We start from the raw sequence: 20,741 nt of genomic DNA, 5'->3' as shown, positions 1-20,741 counted from the left end.
CTAAGAAACTATAGTTATTGCAAAGACAAGCTTAACATTAATACTACTTTAATTCTAGGTAGGAATTCACTGCTTCAGTGGTCTGCCTTTAGCACCCTTCCCTTTCCAATAGGATTATTTGGGTACAGCTCTTTAAGAGTTCTTTTAAGCCCTAGAACTTTTTTAAAAAAATATTTTTTTAAAGCTTTTATTTGAGAGAGAGAATGAGAGAGAGAGCATGAGAAGGGGGGAGAGTCAGAGGGAGAAGCAGACACCCTGCAGAACAGGGAGCCCGATGTGGGACTTGATCCTGGGACTCCAGGATCATGACCTGAGCCAAAGGCAGTTGCTTAACCAACTGAGCCACCCAGGCGCCTCTAAGCCCTAAAATTTTTTAAAGCTGGTCCTCTCTTCCATAGTATATGGCACAGAAGTTTGGTGTGGTTATATAAGAGCATTCAGAACTCTCTCCTGAGAAACACTGGTTCTTCTGTTGGAACTCTTGCTGCTACTCTTGTGCTTCATACAGGCTCTTAAAAATCTTAACATATATGGAAATATTTACCTTTTAGATATCCCTATTCTGTTTTATCCAGCTTTTGTTTTACACTGTAAGCTGCCTTCAGCACTTGGCATATGGTAAACATTACAAAAATATGTGAATTAATTAGGAAATCCTTTCTTTGAAAATTTTTTCCTTGGTAAAGAAGATATTGTCCTAAAAATATATACTTGCCTCCCTGAAATCCCAGGCATGACTATTGCTTTTTTTTTTTTTTTTAAGATTTTATTTATTTATTTGACAGAGACACAGCGAGAGAGGGAACACAAGCAGGGGGAGAGGGAGAAGCAGGCTCCCTGCTGAGCGGGGAGCCTGATGTGGGGCTCGAACCCAGGACCCTGGGATCATGACCTGAGCCAAAGGCAGACGCTTAACGACTGAGCCACCCAGGCACCCATGACTATTGTTTTTGTAACTTCAAGGGAATAGTGACTGTAAAAGAGATATGTTATATATATAATAAATATAAAAGATATATATACTATGTAGTATTTTCTGAAGTTAGCATCAAAAATAGTTCATCACTTTTATCTAATTCACTGCGAGAATAGTTTTGATGACTTCTTAAAAGATTAATGTATTCTGTGACAATAAAATTTTATTTACATTTCCAGCAACGTGAACTGGAAGAATGGCAGTTGCAGCAAAGAAGACAAGGATGTATTAATGCAATTATTGAAGAAGAAAGACTAAAACTTCTCAAAGAACATGCTACAAAATTACTAGGATATCTCCCTAAAGTAAGTGAGATTTAACTCAAGGTATAATCTTCCTGACCTCCAATAGTGGGGAAAATACATGCTAATTAGGATTTCAGAGGGCCTGGGTTTCACTTACTTCTGGCTGTTAAAAGCAGTAGTGGGATCTTAGGCAGTCAGTGACACCTGTCTTTAAAATGAGAGAGTTGGTCTTGGCACATTCTTAGAAGTATGAGCTAGATTTCCTGAATTTAAATTTTGGAAGTCTAAAACTAAAGTACCCTAAAGCAGTAGTGATACTTTGTACACTAAAGCTGATGACATACAGGAAAATCTTGAAATTGGTAACACTGCTAACAGACATGTGCTTGAACGAGTCCCAGACAGATCTGCTTTCTAATGGGAGGTTATAAATAAGTACTAGGTAACCTGTTTTTAAAAGTACTTCCAAAAGATAACATTTTCATGTGTGAGATACATTCTGACTCTAAATGGAATAACAATTGAGTTTCATAAGCCATATAAACATCTGGATGCATGTAAATAAAATTTCCATCCTTCAGATATAGAAATGTCATTTGATTGATTTGGAAGAATCAAATGCGTACTTTGTTTTCAGTGCAGTGCTAAGGAAGGAGAAAGGGAAATGAGTAATTATTGCTTGTCCACAGGATGTTATAGTCAAGTGATGTATTAATTTTTTAAAAAGACTATAAATTCTGGAGAGTTTGGGATTTAGATATTTTTAAAAGTAAATAATTGTGGAGATGGGGAGAGCCTAACAAACCTGATACAGCCCCAAATGACCTAAATTATTCTTCAGCTCCTTTAAATTATGTAAGTAAATATTTAACAGCCTTTTGTAAGAGAAAAGTAAATAAAAGCATGGAGAATTTCAAAGGGCTTGCTTAAATGGCGTAACTCCAAACCTGGAGCCTTTCCTGCAAGATTGAAGGTTTGCCGATCAGCCCTGGAAGGAGGCAAGAGCCAGTCCCTTCACCCTGACCTTATTAAAATCTTTCTCATTCAGCCAGTCCTAGCAGTGGTGACCTGCAATAGTAAGGTAGAAGAGCCAAGATTCCTATTACAAATTCTTATACTGGAGCTGATAGATAAGTCAGGAGATCAAAGAATATTCAGTATACATATCGAGTCATAATTTTAGAGAACAGTGATATTTTTCATAAATGTATTAAATAGATTTCATTATCTTGGAGATTATAGTTAGTCTTACAAGCATTTGGTGAAATACTCTGGCATTTGAAGTAACCCACAAAATATTTTTCTTGTAGGGAGTATTTAAAAAAGAGGATGATATCGATATGCTTGGTGAAGAGTTTCGGAAAGTGTATCAGAAAAGGAGTGAAATTTGTGAAGAGAAGTGACACCATCAAGATTTGGTAAAACCTGGATTGTTTTTACCACTAGATGTCACTGTAACTTTTGTTTTACTAAATCCATAATCTATTTAGATTTTCTAAAGTGTCTCTGTAATTCATATTTTTTTGATAAAAAATTAAGCTACAAAATTGCTTTTAGTTAAACTCGTTCTTGTACTGATGATAATTTGAAGATCTGAGTTCTACACCACAACAGTCCATATAAATACATTAGAGGCCAAACCCAGGAGACTAACTTCTCCATACTACTCCTGCTGGCTCAGAGCTTTTTCTGCATTGCCATTCAGACTACAGTTCCATCGGTATTTGTGTTCTAGGAACTTAACTTTACTTCCGGGATTTGGCCAGCCAAAGTATCTTTTTCTTTCTACTATAAGGAAAGAGAATAGAGTGAGGAATTTCAAAGTGCTTTATTTTCAATAAAAACTTAAAAACAGAATTTCTATCAATCAGATAAATTTATCATTTATGAACTAGAGCTGAATCTCCAGAACATAAAGTACTTTACATTAGAGGGCAAGTGGGTCATAAGAATCGAATCAAAAGTTAAATCCTATTATTTTACAAAATATTACCTTTTTATAATAATTACATATCAATTTTGTATCCCCTAAATCTGAACAGGGAATTCACTGGAATTGCTTTGATTTCATTACCAAATATCTTCATTACTTATAAAGAGTAAAAATAAATCATTAAAACTATAGTTAAATAAAATGTATATGGATCATAGTTATACATACAAAGTCTGTATACTTTAATTATAAAGTAGATCATTTATGAATTTCCCCATTCAATTGCCTTCATAAATTCCTCTTCAGTGAAAGACAGCATCTTGGCAGCTTCAATATGCATCTGCATTTGTAACAAATCAATATTGTTTTAGTATTAAGAGCAGACCACAGAACAACAGGAAATCAATAAAAGTGTGTGTATAAATTTGCTGTCAAATTAATAAGCTCTGTTGGAATGTGTACTCGAATTCTAGCTTGGATGACACTTTTGTGCCTGAGCATGTCAAAACTAAATTTTATCTATATAACATACATAATAAGATTTATATATAAAGTACAAATAACTTTTAGTAGAGCAGCCCAAATAACATCTATGATTTAACTATGTTTTTTAAGGATAGACTCACCTTCTGCCTTTTTAAAACATCAATTAATTTTAATTGTTTCTTGAGCCCTATCATTAATTCTCCTTTCTGTTTTTCTAGCTTCTTGTTTTCTGATTTTAATGCTTCAATTTTTTTGTGTTCCTCATTGGCTATATCCTGCAAAAAGAAAAAGAAAAATCCCATATAGTCATCAGTCTTTATTGGAAAAAATTATAAAAAATACTGTCACATTAGTAATAACTATCTTTAACTGAAATACAAAATTTTATAAAACTTTTCTCACAGATTTTAAACATTTTAGAAATAATTCTAATTCCAGTAATGGCAGTTTGCAGTAGACCAACTCTTCTGGGGGTAGCAAAAACATACTTGAAAGTATAGATGAGTAATAGTAGTAAGCAGAAACTGGAGGTGATATGATCCTTGAAAAAAGGGAAATATACTGGCTGAAGTCCACATTCAGATGGCTTCTGAAAGCACTTTCTACTTCATGGGTTCACAGGAGACAGACCTTGAGGAAAAAGTAGCAGTCTTCCTGGTCTGAGGAGTAAGACAACAGGGTTGCCAGGGTGGCAGAAATCATAGAAAGAATGGAGCCCTCAAAATTCCCTCAAATCCTTGGCAGACACCTAAATACCCCAAATACCCCATGTGCAGGGTGAGACCCCTAGAAACACATGAAAGACAACAGCTGTGGTCTAAAGAGCTGAGCAGAGAATTCAGCCACAGGCCTGACAAGGGAGAATTTGTAATCTTGGCAAAAATTATCTGAATGAACTGTGCATCAATCTGGACAATGCAGAAAAAGGACCAGTGAACTCTGACAGGTCAGTAGAATTTAAGTACAGAAAGATCTTAAAAAAATGTTAAAGGATGCCTTTTATGCAAAAGGACAATTATACCAGAAGGAAATCTGAATCTATATACACATATAAAAAAGGTACCAGAAATAATAACATAAATATCAGCCTTTTTTAAATAAATCTCTTTAAAAGATAATTGATAGTGATGTCACCAAGATGGCAGATTAGGAAGTTCAGGCCCTCGTCCCCCAACAAACATACATGGAAACAGTGAAGATACAGTGTAGTGTTGTGAGAAGTATAGAAGCCAATTAAGCAGCAGTAACAACTAAGCAAACACCTAACCAAGAAATAGCCACATTCAAAATGATAGGAAATTTCATGGCATTTATGCTCATCCTTTACCCTTACCCTCCTGGCATAATGGAAGGAAGACTTTCAATTTGTAGAAAGAAGAGTAGAACTTGCTTGTAATGTTCTGACTTGTCTGGGGAATGCTTGAGGGACTGTCTCGCCTGACTCAGAGCACTGATGGAATGGTGGCACAGTTTATATATCAGGTTGGAGGCTGCTGGAAGCAGTAGTGGGAACTGCTGCACATGGGGCCTAGAGGGGTTCTGCAGAACCATGAATGCCTAGGGGCAAGAGATTATCGGGATTATTTATTGAGGAGTAAAATACAACATCTAAGGCCCTGAGAAGAAGCAGGGCTGAGATTCCTAGGAAATTAGACAAAACAGACAAAAGAGCTTTAAGACAAACAGAAAACAATACAAAATGATAATAGGAAGTTATTTCCCATCAGTAATAACTTGAAATGTAAATAAATGTAAAATTAATGTAATGTAAATAAACTTCCCCTAGATTGGATTTAAAAAACAAGATTGAACTGTATACTGTCTACAAGAGACTCACTTTAGATCTAAGGACATATACTGAAAACTGAAAGGATGAAAAAAGATACTGCATGCAAATGGTACCCAGAGGAGGAGAGAGGTGGCTATAATATCAGACAAAATAGACTTTAAGTCAAAACAGTTATGAGAGACAAAAAAGGCCATTATATAATAAAATGCTCAATTCACCAAGGAATTATAACAATTATATATGCACCAAACATCAGTTCCTAAAAATACTGACAGAACTGGTGGAAGAAAAAAAACAACTCTGCAATTATAGTAGACTTTAATACCCCACCTATGGATATAACAAACAGAAAGAAGAGCAATGAGAACAGTACTTGAACAACCCAACAGACCAACTGGACCCAAAAGACATATAGTACATTCCACCCAACAAAATCAAAATACACATTTTTCCCCCTAAAGATTGATTGATTTATTTTAGAGAGTGAGAGAGCACACGGGAGGCGCAGAGAGAGAGGGAGAGAGAAACCCAAGCAGACTCTGTGCTGAATGTAGAGCCTGATCCGATGCGGGGCCCAATCTCACCACACTGAGACTACAACCTGAACTAAAACCATGAATTGGCGCTCAACCGACTGTACCACCCAGGTGCGCCCAAGTACACATTTTTCTTGTACATGGAACATTCTCCAAAAGAGATCATGTTAGGCCACAAAACAAGTCTGAATAAATTTTAAAAGACTGAAGCCATACAAACGGTCTTTCCTGTTCCCACTGAAATGAAACTAGAAATCAACAACAGAATGAAAATTGGAAAATCCATAAATATGTGGGAATTAAACAACATACCCTTAACCAATGGGTCGAAAAAGAAATCACAAGGGAAATTAGAAAATATCTTCAGATAAATGACAATGAAAACACAACGTACCAAAACTTATGGGATGTAGTCAAAGCAATGCTAAGTGGAAAATGTATAGCTATAAATGCTTACATTAAAAAAGAATAAAGATCTCAAATCATAACCCAACTTTATAACTAGAGAACTAAACCCAAAGCTAGTTAAAAATAGGAAATACTAAGGATTAGAGCAGAGATAAATGAAATAGAGAATAACACTAGAGAAAAATTAATGAAACCAGGAGTTGGTTCTTTGAAAAGATCAACAAAATTGACTTCACCTAGACTAAGAAAAAAAAAAAAGACTCAAATAACTAACAGAAATGAAAGGGGATATGACAACTGACTTTACAGAAATAAAATTGTAAATGGGAGAGTAGACATTACAACTGAAACCACAGAAATAAAGAGGATAAGAGAATGAACAATGGTACACCAATAGACTGGATAACCTAGGCAAAATAAATTCCTAGACACTCCCAATCTACTAAAACTGAATGATGAAAAAATAGGAAATCAGTTCAGGCAATCCAAACAACTATGTAACTAGTTAGGAGATTTAAGGAGTACTCAAAAACCTCTCAACAAGGAAATCCCCAAACCAGATGGCTTCACTGGAGAATTCTACCAAATATTTAAAGAAAAATTAACACCGAGAAGAGTCCAAGATGGCAGAGGAGGAGGAGACCTTAATTTCATCGGGTCCCAGGAATTCAGCTAGATAGCTATCAGATCATTCTGAACACCTACAAACTCAACTGGTGATCTAAGAAAAGAATACCTGCAACTCTACAAATAGAAAGGCGACCACTTTCTGGAAGGTAGGACATGCGGAGAAGTGAATCAGAGACGACATACGGGAATATAGACTGGGGGGAGGGAGCCTCTTCAGCCAGCTACTGGCAAGTGATAGAGCAGCAGAGCACAAAATTGGAACTTTTAGAAGTCGGCTCCACTGAGGGAGGTCACTCAGGTGGCTAAGCAGGAGGTGGAACCCTCGCTGGGACAGTGTGGTCTCAGGACCCTCGGGGTCACAGAAAGACTGGGGGTGCCTGAGTGTGGCAGAGCTCCCAGGTATCAGAGCGGGGAAGCCGGCTGCAGAGACAGAGCCCAGGAGCGGGCTCTCAGCTCGGGGATGCCATAAACCATGATCCACGGCACAGTCGGGCCACTGCTCTTCCAGCAGGGACCAAACAAGTGGCAGATCCGGGGAGACTCCCCTTCCTCCTCCAGGGAGGAGCAGCACGGGAGCGCACCGCAGGGATCTGCTGGGTTTGGGGACTCCACATAGGGTCGGGTGCCAGAGGTAGAAATGCTCAGTCACAGGCCGGGTGCACGGAGTGCGGCTGGAGACCAGGGAGATGGGAGTGACTGACTGCTTTTCTCTGGGGGCTCACTGAGGAGTGGGGACCTGAGCTTTTGGCTCCAGGGCTGGAGATTGGGGGAAAAAAAAAATACTAGCTGGGCTTGAAAAAAGCAGAGAGGACACCAGAGAATCCCTTTCTGGAGAAATAAAAAAACTAAAATCTAACCAAGTTGAAATAAAAAAAGGCTATTAATGAGATGTAATAAAAAATGTAGGCTCTGAGGGGGCGGAGCAAGATGGCGGAGGAGGAGGAGACCTGGACTTCGTCTCCTCTCAGGAATTCAGCTGGATAGGGATCAAACCATTCTGAACACCTACAAACTCAACAGGAGACCGAAGAAAAGAAGAGCAACAACTCTCTCATCAGAAAAGCGACCACTTTCGGGAAGGTAGGACGTGCGGAGAAGTGAATCCGCGGCGATATTCGGGAGGATAGACGGCGGGGGAGGGGCCTCTGTGGGCTGCTTCTGGCAAGTGATAGAGCCGCGGAACACAAATCGGAACTTTTAAAAGTCTGCTCCGCCGAGGGACGTCACTCTGGTGGCTAAGCGGGGGGTGGAACCCTCTGGGACAGTGTGGTCTCAGGACCCTCGGGGTCACAGAAAGACCGGGGGTGCCTGACTGTGGCAGAGCTCCCAGGTAATGGAGCAGGGAAGCCGGCTGCAGAGGCGGAGCCCAGGCGCGGGCTCTCAGCTCGGGGTTGCCATAAACCGTGATCCGCGGCACAGTCGGGCCCCTGCTCCTCCAGCAGGGACCCAACAAGCGGCAGATCCGGGGAGACTCCCCTTCCTCCCCCGGGAGGAGCCGCGCGGGAGTGCACCGCAGGGATCTGCTGGGTTTGGAGACTCCACCCGGGGTCGGGTGCCAGAGATAGAGGTGCACGGTCGCAGGCCGGGTGAGCACGGAGTGCGGCCGGAGACCAGGGAGCCGGGAGTGACTGACGGCTTTTCTCTGGGGGCGCACTGAGGAACGGGCCCCGAGTTCTCGGCTCCTCCGGAGCGGAGATTGGGAGGCCGCCATTTTCACTCTCCGCCTCCAAAGCTGTACGGAAAGCTCACAGGGAACAAAAGCCCCTGAGAGCAAACCCGAGCAGATTACTTAGCCGGGAGGGGGCAAGGGCGGGGCAATTCCGCCTCCGGCAGAGACATTTGGAAACCACGGCAACAGGCCCCTCCCCAGAAGATCAGCGAGAACAGCCAGCCAAGACCAAGTTTACCCATCAATGAGAACGGCAGAAGTCCAGCGCTAGGGGACTACTGCACATAGAATTCACGGCTTTTTTACCATGATTCTTTAGTCTTTTAAAGTTAATTTTTTTTAACTGTCTTTTTGTCTTATTTCTTTTTGAATTTTTCTTTTTCCCTTTTTCAACCAACATCTTATCAATCCCTTTTTAAAAAAAAAAATTTTTTTTATTTTTCATTTTTAGAGTCATATTCTATCCCTTCATAGTAGTTACCCATATTTTTGGCTTATATATATAAGTTGTTCTCTCTTTAAAATTTTGAGATAGTTTCTTCTAACAGATTAAAATATACCCTAACTCTCTAGTATATGGTGCTTTCTATTCCCCTGCCTGATCACATCCTATCCCTTTTTTTTTCTCTTTTTCTTTTTTCTTTTTTTAAATCCTCTTCTTTCTTTTTTCAAACAACTTCTTATCAATTCCTTTTATAACATTTTTTATAATTTCCATTTTTACAGTCATATTCCATCCCTTCATCATATCAACCCTTATTTTTGTACATATATAAGTTTTTCTTTCTTTAAAATTTTGGGAGGCACTTTCTTCTAAAAGACCAAAATACACCCCAAATCTAGTGTGTGGCACTAATCTATATACCATATAGATCATATTTGATCACATTCTGGTTTTCCTTTTGTTGTTGTTGTTTTGTTTTGTTTGTTTTTGTTTTTATCTTTCTTTTTTTTTTTTTCTTCTTTTTTTTTTCTTTTTCTTTTTTCTCTCCCTTTCTTATCCCACTGCTTCAGGTCTTTTCTGATTTGTTTAGAGTATATTTTCTGGGGACGTGTTTACTCTGCTAGCATTTTGTTCTCTCATTAATCTATTCTCCTCTGCACAAAATGACAAGACGGAAAAAATCACCTCAACAAAAAGAACAAGAGGTAGTACCGACTGCCAGGGACCTACTCAATACGGACATTAGTACGATGTCAGATCTAGAGTTCAGAATCATCACTTTAAAGATACTAGCTGGGCTTGAAAAAAATATGGAAGTTATTAGAGAAACCCTTTCTGGAGAAGTAAAAGAGCTAAAATCCAACCAAGTAGAAATCAAAAAGGCTATTAATGAGGTGCAATCAAAAATGGGGGCACTAACTGCTAGAATAAATGAGGCAGAAGAGAGAATCAGTAATATAGAGGATGAAATGATGGAAAATAAAGAAGCTGAGAAAAAGAGATAAACAACTACTGGATCACAAGGGCAGAATTCGAGAGATAAGCGATAGCATAAGACCAAACAACATTAGAATAATTGGGATCCCAGAAGAAGAAGAAAGAGAGAGAGGGCCAGAAGGTATAATGGAGCAAATTATAGCAGAGAACTTCCCTAATTTGGGGAAAGAAACAGGCATGAAAATCCAGGAAGCACAGAGAACCCCTCTCAAAATCAATAAAAATAGGTCAACTCCCCGACATCTAATAGTAAAACTTACGAGTCTCATAGAAAAAGAGAAAATCCTGAAAGCAGCTCAGGAGAAGAGATATGTAACCTACAATGGTAGAAACATTAGATTGGCAACAGACCTATCCACAGAGACCTGGCAGGCCAGAAAGGACTGGCAGGATATATTCAGAGCACTAAATGAGAAAAATATGCAGCCAAGAATACTCTATCCAGCTAGGCTGTCATTGAAAATTGAAGGAGAGATAAAAAGCTTCCAGGACAAACAAAAACTAAAGGAATTTGCAAACACAAAACCAGCCCTACAGGAAATCTTGAAAGGGGTCCTCTAAGCAAAGAGAGACCCTAAAAGCAACATAGACCAGAAAGGAACACAGACAATATATGGTAACAGTCACCTTACAGGCAATACAATGGCACTAAATTCCTATCTTTCAAGTTACCCTGAATGTAAATGGGCTAAACGCCCCAATCAAAAGACACAGGCTAACAGACTGGATTAAAGAACAAGATCCATCGATACGCTGTCTGCAAGAGACTCATTTTAGAACCAAAGACACCCCCAGATTGAAAGTGAGGGGGTGGAAAACCATTTACCATGCTAATGGACACCAAAAGAAAGCTGGGGTGGCAATCCTTATATCAGACAAAGTAGATTTTAAACCAAAGACTGTAATAAGAGATGAGGAAGGACACTATATCATACTTAAAGGATCTATCCACCAAGAAGATCTAACAATTGTAAATATCTATGCCCCTAACATGGGAGCAGCCAATTATATAAGGCAATTAATAACAAAAGCAAAGAAACACATCGACAACAATACAATAATAGTGGGGGACTTTAACATCCCCCTCACTGAAATGGACAGATCGTCTAAGCAAAAGATCAACAAGGAAATAAAGACTTTAAATGACACACTGGACCAAATGGACTTCACAGACATATTCAGAACATTCCACCCCAAAGCAACGGAATACACATTCTTCTCTAGTGCCCATGCAACATTCTCCAGAATAGATCACATCCTAGGTCATAAATCAGGTCTCAACCGGTACCAAAAGATTGGGATCATTCCCTGCCTATTTTCAGACCACAATGCTTTGAAACTAGAACTCAATCAAAAGAGGAAAGTCGAAAAGAACTCAAATACATGGAGGCTAAGGAGCATCCTACTTAAGAATGAATGGGTCAACCAGGAAATTAAAGAAGAATTAAAAAAATACATGGAAACCAATGAAAATGAAAACACAACTGTTCAAAATCTTTGGGATGCAGCAAAGGCAGTCCTAAGAGGAAAGTATATAGCAATACAAGCCTTTCTCAAGAAACAAGAAAGGTCTCAAGTACACAACCTAACCCTACACCTGAAGGAGCTGGAGAAAGAACAGCAAATAAAGCCTAAACCCAGCAGGAGAAGAGAAATCATAAAGATCAGAGCAGAAATCAATGAAATAGAAACCAAAAGAACAGTAGAACAGATCAACGAAACTAGGAGCTGGTTCTTTGAAAGAATTAACAAGATTGATAAACCCCTAGCCAGACTTATCAAAAAGAGAAGAGAAATGACCCAAATCAACAAAATCATGAATGAAAGAGGAGAGATCACAACCAACACCAAAGAAATACAAACAATTTTAAGAACATATTATGAGCAACTCTATGCCAGCAAATTAGATAACCTGGAAGAGATGGATGCATTCCTAGAGATGTATCAACTACCAAAACTGAACCAGGATGAAATAGAAAACCTGAACAGACCTATAACCACTAAGGAAATTGAAGCAGTCATCAAAAATCTCCCAACAAACAAAAGCCCAGGGCCAGATGGCTTCCCAGGGGAATTCTACCAAACATATAAAGAAGAATTAATACCTATTCTTCTGAAACTGTTCCAAAAAATAGAAACGGAAGGAAAACTTCCCAACTCATTTTATGAGGCCAGCATTACCTTGATCCCAAAACCAGACAAAGACCCCATCAAAAAGGAGAATTACAGACCAATATCCCTGATGAACATGGATGCAAAAATTCTCACCAAAATACTAGCCAATAGGATCCAACAGTATATTAAAAGGATTATTCACCATGACCAACTGGGATTTATCCCTGGGCTGCAAGGTTGGTTCAACATCCGCAAATCAATCAATGTGATACAATACATTAACAAAAGAAAGAATAAGAATCATACGATCCTCTCAATAGATGCAGAAAAAGCTTTTGACAAAGTACAGCATCCTTTCTTGATCAAAACTCTTCAGAGTATAGGGATAGAGGGTACATACCTCAATATCATAAAAGCCATCTATGAAAAACCTACAGCAAATATTATTCTCAATGGGGAAAAACTGAGAGCTTTCCCCCTAAGGTCAGGAACGCGGCAGGGATGTCCACTATCACCACTGCTATTCAACATAGTATTGGAAGTCCTAGCCACAGCAATCAGACAACAAAAAGAAATCAAAGGCATCCAAATTGGCAAAGAAGAAGTCAAACTCTCACTCTTTGCAGATGATATGGTACTTTATATGGAAAACCCAAAAGACTCCACCCCAAAACTGCTAGAACTCATACAGGAATTCAGTAAAGTGGCAGGATATAAAATCAATGCACAGAAGTCAGTGGCTTTCCTATACACCACCAACAAGACAGAAGAAAGAGAAATTAAGGAGTCCATCCCATTTACAATTGCACCCAAAACCATAAGATACCTAGGAATAAATATAACCAAAGAGACAAAGGATCTGTACTCAGAAAACTATAAAATACTCACGAAAGAAATTGAGGAAGACACAAAGAAATGGAAAAACGTTCCATGCTCATGGATTGGAAGAAGAAATATTGTGAAGATGTCAATGCTACCTAGAGCAATCTACACATTCAATGCAATCCCCATCAAAATACCATCCACTTTTTTCAAAGAAATGGAACAAATAATCCTAAAATTTGTATGGAACCAGAAAAGACCCCGCATAGCCAGAGGAATATTGAAAAAGAAAAGCAAAGCCGGCGGCATCACAATTCCGGACTTCAAGCTCTATTACAAAGCTGTCATCATCAAGACGGCATAGTACTGGCACAAAAACAGACACATAGATCAGTGGAACAGAATAGAGAGCCCAGAAATGGACCCTCAACTCTATGGTCAACTCATCTTTGACAAAGCAGGAAAGAATGTCCAATGGAAAAAAGACAGTCTCTTCAACAAATGGTGTTGGGAAAATTGGATAGCCACATGCAGAAGAATGAAACTGGACCATTTCCTTACACCACACACAAAAATAGACTCCAAATGGTTGAAAGACCTCAATGTAAGACAGGAGTCCATCAAAATCCTAAAGGAGAACACAGGCAGCAACCTCTTTGACCTCAGCCGAAGCAACTTCTTCCTAGAAACATCGCCAAAGGCAAGGGAAGCAAGGGCAAAAATGAACTATTGGGACTTCATCAAGATAAAAAGCTTTTGCAAAGCAAAGGAAACAGTCAACAAAACCAAAAGACAACCGACAGAATGGGAGAAGATATTTGCAAATGACATATCAGATAAAGGGCTAGTATCCAAAATCTATAAAGAACTCATCAAACTCAACACCCAAAGAACAAAGAATCCAATCAAGAAATGGGCAGAAGACATGAACAGACATTTTTCCAAAGAAGACATCCAAATGGCCAACAGACACATGAAAAAGTGCTCAATATCGCTCGGCATCAGGGAAATCCAAATCAAAACCTCAATGAGATACCACCTCACACCAGTCAGAATGGCTAAAATTAACAAGTCAGGAAATGACAGATGTTGGCGGGGATGCGGAGAAAGGGGAACCCTCCTACACTGTTGGTGGGAATGCAAGCTGGTGCAGCCACTCTGGAAAACTGTATGGAGGTTCCTCAAAAAGTTGAAAATAGAGCTACCCTATGATCCAGCAATTGCACTACTGGGTATTTACCCCAAAGATACAAAAGTAGGGATCCGAAGGGGTACGTGCACCCCGATGTTTATAGCAGCAATGTCCACAATAGCCAAACTGTGGAAAGAGCCAAGATGTTCATCGACAGATGAATGGATAAAGAGATGTGGTATATATATATATACAATGGAATATTATGCAGCCATCAAAAGGAATGAGATCTTGCCATTTGCAACGACGTGGATGGAACTGGAGGGTATTATGTTGAGTGAAATAAGTCAAACAGAGAAAGACATGTATCATATGATCTCACTGATATGAGGAATTCTTAATCGCAGGAATCAAACTGAGGGTTGTTGGAGTGGGGGGTGGGGTGGGAGGGATGGGGTGACTGGGTGATAGACACTGGGGAGGGTATGTTCTCTGGTAAGCGCTGTGAATTGTGCAAGACTGTTGAATCTCAGATCTGTACCTCTGAAACAAATAATGCAATATATGTTAAGAAAAAAAGAAGAAGAAGAAGAAGAAGAAGGTAGCGGGAGGGGAAGAATGAAGCGGGGGAAATCGGAGGGGTAGACGAACCATAAGAGACGATGGACTCTGAAAAACAAACAGGGTTCTAGAGGGGAGGGGGGTGGGAGGATGGGTTAGCCTGGTGGTGGGTATGGAGGAGGGCACATTCTGCATGGAGCACTGGGTGTTGTGCACAAACAATGAATCATGGAACACTTCATCTAAAACTAATGATGTAATGTATGGGGATTAACATAAGAATAAAAAAAAAGTAGGCTCTAACTGCTAGGATAAATGAGGCAGAAGAGAGAATTAGTGATATGGAAGACCAAATGATGAAGAATAAAGAAGGGGAGAAAAAGAGAGATAAATAACTATTGGATCACAAGGGGAGAATTCGAGAGATAAGTGATACCATAAAGCAAAACAATATTAAAATAATTGGGATCCCAGAAGAAGAAGAAAGAGAGAGAGGGGCAGAAGGTATATTGAAACAAATTATAGTGGAGAACTTCCCTAATCTGGGGAAGGAAACAGGCATCAGAATCCACGAAGCACAGAGAAGCCCCCCTCGAAAATCAATAAAAATAGGTCAACAAAACAAAACAAAACAAAAGACTATAATAAGAGATGAGGAAGGACACTATATCATACTTAAAGGGTCTATCCAACAAGATCTAAAAACTGTAAATATCTATACCCCTAACATGGGAGCAGCCAATTATATAAGCCAATTAATAACAAAATCAAAGAAACATATTGACAATAATACAATAATAGTAGAGGACTTTAACACCCCTCTCACTGAAATGGACAGATCATCTAAGCAAAAGATCAACAAGGAAATAAAGGCTTTAAATGACACACTGGACCAAATGGACTTCACAGATATATTCAGAGCATTCCATCCCAAAGCAACAGAGTACACATTCTTCTCTAGTGCACATGGAACATTTCATTCTCCAGAACAGATCACATCTTGGGTCACAAATCAGGTCTCAACCAATACCAAAAGACAGGGATCATTCCCTACATATTTTCAGACCACAATGCTTTGAAACTTGAACTCAATCACAAGAGGAAAGTTGGAAAGAACTCAAATACATGGAGGCTAAAGAGCATCCTACTAAAGAATGAATGGGTCAACCAGGAAATTACAGAAGAATTTTAAAAATTAATGGAAACAAATGAGAATGAAAACACAACGTTCAAAATCTTTGGGATGCAGCAAAGGCAGTCCTAAGAGGAAAGTATATAGCACTACAAGCCTTTCTCAAGAAACAAGAAAGGTCTCAAATACACAACCTAACCCTACACCTAAAGGAGCTGGAGAAAGAACAGCAAATAAAGCCTAAACCCAGCAGGAGAAGAGAAATAATAATGATCAAAGCAAAAATCAATGAAATAGAAACCAAAAGACAGTAGAACAGATCAACGAAACTAGGAGCTGGTTCTTTGAAAGAATTAATAAGATGGATAAACCCCTGGCAAGACTTATCAAAAAGAAAAAAGACTCAAATTAATAAAATCATGCATGAAAGAGGAGAGATCACAACCAACATCAAAGAAATACAAACAATTATAAGAACATATTATGAGCAACTATATGCCAGCAAATTAGATAATCTGGAAGAAATGGATGTATTCCTAGAGATGTATCAACTACCAAAACTGAACCAGGAGGAAATAGAAAACCTGAACAGACCCATAACCAACAATGAAATTGAAGCAGTAATCAAAAATCTCCCAACAAACAAGAGCCCAGGGCCAGTTGGCTTCCCAGGGGAATTCTACCAAACATATAAAGAAGAATTAATACCTATTCTTCTGAAGCTGTTTCAAAAAATAGAAATGGAAGGAAAAGTTCCAAACTCATTTTATGAGGCCAGCATTACCTTGATCCCCAAACCAGACAAAGACCCCATCAAAAAGGAGAACTATAGACCAATATCTCTGATGAACAAGGATGCAAAAATTCTCACCAAAATACCAGCCAATGGATCCAACAGTACATTAAAAGGATTATTCACCACGACCAAGTGGGATTTATTCCTGGGCTGCAAGATTAGTTCAACATCTGCAAATCAATCAATGTGATACAATACATTAATAAAAGAAAGAACAAGAACCATGTGATCCTCTCAATAGATGCAGAAAAAGTATTTGACAAAGTACAGCATCCTTTCTTGATTAAAACTCTTCAGAATGTAGGGATAGAGAGTACATACCTCAATATAATAAAAGCCATCTATGAAAAACCCACAACGAATATCATACTCAAATGGGGAAAAACTGATAGTTTTTCCCCTAAGGTCAGGAACATGGCAGGGATGTCCACTATAACCACTGCTATTCAACATAGTACTAGAAGTTCTAGCCTCAGCAATCAGACAACAAAAAGAAATAAAAGGCATCCAAATCAGCAAAGAAGTCGTCAAACTCTCACTTTGTAGATGATATGATACTTTATGTGGAAAACTCAAAAGACTCCACCTCAAAATTGCTAGAACTCATATAGGAATTCAGCAATGTGACAGGATATAAAATCAATGCACAGAAATCAGTTGCATCTATACACCAACAACAAGACACAAGAAAGAGAAATTAAGGAATCGATCCCATTTACAACTGCACCCAAAACCATAAGATACCTAGGAATAAATATAACCAAAGAGGCAAAGGATCTGTACTCAGAAAACTATAGAATACTCAAGAAAGAAATTGAGGAAGACACAAAGAAATGGAAAAACGTTCCATGCTCATGGATTGGAAGAACAAATATTGTGAAAATGTCTATGCTACCTAGAGCAATCTACACATTTAATGCAATCCCTATCAAAATGCCACCAACTTTTTTTCAAAGAAATGGAACTAATAATCCTACAATTTGTATGGAACCAGAAAAGACCCCGAATAGCCAGAGGAAGGTTGAAAAAGAAAATCAAAGCTGGTGGCATCATAATGCTGGACTTCAAGCTCTATTACAAAGCTGTAATCATCAGGACAGTATGGTACTGGCACAAAAACAGACACACAGATCAATGGAACAGAATAGAGATCCCAGAAATGGACCCTTAACTCTATGGTCAACTAATCTTCGACAAAGCAGGAAAGAATGTCCAATGGAAAAAAAAAGTCTCTTCAACAAATGGTGTTGGGAAAATTGGACAGCCACACGCAGAAGAATGAAACTGGACCACTTCCTTACACCACACACAAAAATAGACTCAAACTGGTTGAAAGACCTAAATGGGAGACAGGAGTCCATCAAAATCCTTGAGGAGAACACAGGCAGCAACCTCTTCGACCTCAGCCGCAGCAACTTCTTCCTAGAAACATCATCGAAAGCAAGGGAAGCAAGGGCAAAAATGAACTATTGGGACTTCATCAAGATAAAAAGCTTTTGGGGGCACCTGGGTGGCTCAGTCATTAAGCGTCTGCCTTTGGCTCAGGTCATAATCCCAGAGTCCTGGGATCGAGCCCCACTTCAGGCTCCCTGCTTGGCGGGAAGCCTGCTTCTCTCTTTTGCACTCCCCCTGCTTGTGTTCTCTCTCTCACTGTGTCTCTCTCTGTCAAATAAATAAATAAAATCTTTAAAAAAAAAAAAACAAAAAACAAGATAAGCTTTTGCACAGCAAAGGAAACAGTCAACAAAACCAAAAGACAATCGACAGAATGGGAGAAGATATTCGGAAATGACATATCAGATAAAGGGCTAGTATCCAAAATCTACAAAGAACTTATCAAACTCAACACCCTAAGAACAAACAATCCAATCAAGAAATGGGCAGAAGACATGAACAGACTTTGCACAAAGAAGACATCCAAATGGCCAAGAGACACATGAAAAAGTGCTCAACATCACTCGGCATCAGGGAAATACAAATCAAAACCTCAATGAGATACGACCTCACCCCAGTCAGAGTGGCTAAAATTAACAAGTCAGGAAATGACATGTTGGCGAGGATGTGGAGAAAGGGGAACCCTCCTACACTGTTGGTGGGAATGCAAGCTGGTGCAGCCACTCTGGAAAACAGTATGGAGTTTCCTCAAAAAGTTGAAAATAGAGCTACCCTACAACCCAGCAATTGCACTACTGGGTATTTACCCCAAAGATACAAATGTAGTGATCTGAAGGGGCACATGCACCCCAATGTTTATAGCAGCAATGTCCACAATAGTCAAACTATGGAAAGAGCCTAGATGTCTGTCGACAGATGAATAGATAAAGAAGATGTGGTATATGTATATATAATGGACTATTACTCAGAAATAAAAAAAATGAAATCTTGCCATTTGCAACAACGTGGATGGAACTAGAGGGTATTATGCTAAGCAAGATAAGTCAGTCAGAGAAAGATAAGTATCATATGATCTCACTGATACGAGGAATTTGAGAAACAAGACAGAGGATCATAGGGGAAGGGAGGGAAAAATGAAACAAGATGAAACCAGAGAGGGAGATAAACCATAAGAGACTCTTCATCTCAGGAAACAAACTGAGGGTTGCTGGAGTGGAGGGGGGTGGGAGGGAGGGGGTGGCTGGGTAATGGACATTGGAGAGGGTATGTACCATAGTGAGCGCTGTGAATTGTGTAAGACTGATGAGTCACAGACTGGTACCCCTGAAACAAATACATTATACGTTAATACAAAAATTTTTTAAAAATTTAAAAAGAAAAAAATTGAGAAACTTTTAGCTAGACTAACCAAGGAAAAGAGAGGTGCCCAAATCAGCAAAATTATAAATGACAAAGGAGACAACTGATATGTCAAAAGTACAAACGATCATAAGAAAATACTGTGAACAACTATATACGAACAAACTGGATGACCTAGATGCAATGGGAGACATTCTTATAAACATACCACCTACCAAGACTGAATCAGGAAGAAATAGAAAATTTGAACAGATTAATTACTAGTAAGGAGATTGAATCAGTAATCAAAAATTTCCCAACAAAAGCAAAGCTCAGGTCCAGATGGCTTCACTGGTGAATTTTACCAAACGTTTAAAGAATAGTGCGAACCTTCTCAAACTCTTCCAAAAAATCAAAAAGGACTTATTTTACAAGGCCAGCATTATTCTGATACCAAAACCAGGAAGGGACACTATAAGAAAACTACACACCAATGTCCCTGATGAATATAGATGCAAAAATTCTCAATATAATAGTAGCAGACCAAATTCAGCAGCACATAAAAGGATTATTCACCATGATCAAGTGGGATTTAACCCTGGGATGTAAGGATGGTTCAACATAAACAAATCCATCAATGTGATACATCAAAATAGAATGAAAGAAAAAAAGCATATGATCATCTTAATTAACACAGAAAAAGCATTTGACAAAATTCAACATCCACTCATGGTAAAAACTCTTAATAAATTAGGTTTAGAAGGAATGTACCTTAACATATTATAGGCCATATATGATAAGCTGACCCAGCTAACATCATACTTATGGTAAAAGGATAAAAGTTTCCTTTAAGACTAAGAACAAGACAAGGGTGCCCATTCTCACTACTCCTATTCAACAAAGTACTAGAAGCCCTAGCCAGAGCAGTCAGGCAGGAAAAAGAAATAAAAGCCATCAGAACTGGAAAGGAAGAAGTAAAATTGTCTCTATTTGCATATGACATGATTTTATATATAGCAGCTTTATTTATAAAAGCCAAATTATGGGAGAAACCTAAGTGTCCATTGATAAATGAATGGACAAAGGAGATGTTATACATGTATACATGATAGAGTATTATTCAGCCATAAAAAAAACAAAATCTTGCCATTTGCAATCACATGGATGGAGCTAGAGAGTATAACACTAAGTGAAATAAGTCGGTCGGAGAAAGACAAATACTATATGATTTTCTCATATGTGGAATTTAAAAAACAAAACAAAACCAAAAAAATGAGCAAAGGAAAAAAGAGAGAGACAAACCAAGAAACAGACTTTTAACTTTAGAGAACAAATTG

The 20,741-nt window shown here is 38.7% G+C and overlaps 2 protein-coding genes across 4 annotated transcripts in view; one reads left to right on the top strand and one right to left on the bottom strand.

The window, feature by feature from the left end:
• Positions 1 to 3,083, top strand: part of MNS1 (meiosis specific nuclear structural 1) — a 40,293-nt gene extending 37,210 nt beyond the window's left edge. The window contains exons 9-10 of the mRNA XM_034994735.1: positions 1,156 to 1,281; positions 2,532 to 3,083. Of these exons, the coding sequence (XP_034850626.1) occupies positions 1,156 to 1,281; positions 2,532 to 2,624 (219 nt within the window). The 3' untranslated portion in view covers positions 2,625 to 3,083. The remainder of the gene's footprint in view (positions 1 to 1,155; positions 1,282 to 2,531) is intronic.
• TEX9 (testis expressed 9) overlaps positions 1 to 20,741 on the bottom strand; it is a 159,685-nt gene that overhangs the window by 20,652 nt on the left and 118,292 nt on the right. The window contains exons 10-11 of one of the 3 annotated variants that reach the window (XM_034994737.1): positions 3,781 to 3,915; positions 3,383 to 3,494 (exon numbers count right to left, since the gene is read on the bottom strand). In XM_034994737.1, the coding sequence (XP_034850628.1) occupies positions 3,417 to 3,494; positions 3,781 to 3,915 (213 nt within the window). In that variant the 3' untranslated portion in view covers positions 3,383 to 3,416. Of the gene's footprint in view, positions 1 to 3,382; positions 3,495 to 3,780; positions 3,916 to 4,973; positions 5,198 to 16,807; positions 16,842 to 20,741 lie in introns of those variants that run through there. The other 2 variants (XM_034994736.1, XM_034994738.1) reach the window with 2 other exon arrangements.

Source organism: Mirounga leonina, unplaced genomic scaffold (genome assembly GCF_011800145.1).
Source record: "Mirounga leonina isolate KUSES-001 unplaced genomic scaffold, KU_Mleo_1.0 Mir_91, whole genome shotgun sequence".
Taxonomy (NCBI): Eukaryota; Metazoa; Chordata; class Mammalia; order Carnivora; family Phocidae; genus Mirounga; species Mirounga leonina.
This window is presented reverse-complemented; position numbering and strand designations above follow the sequence as displayed.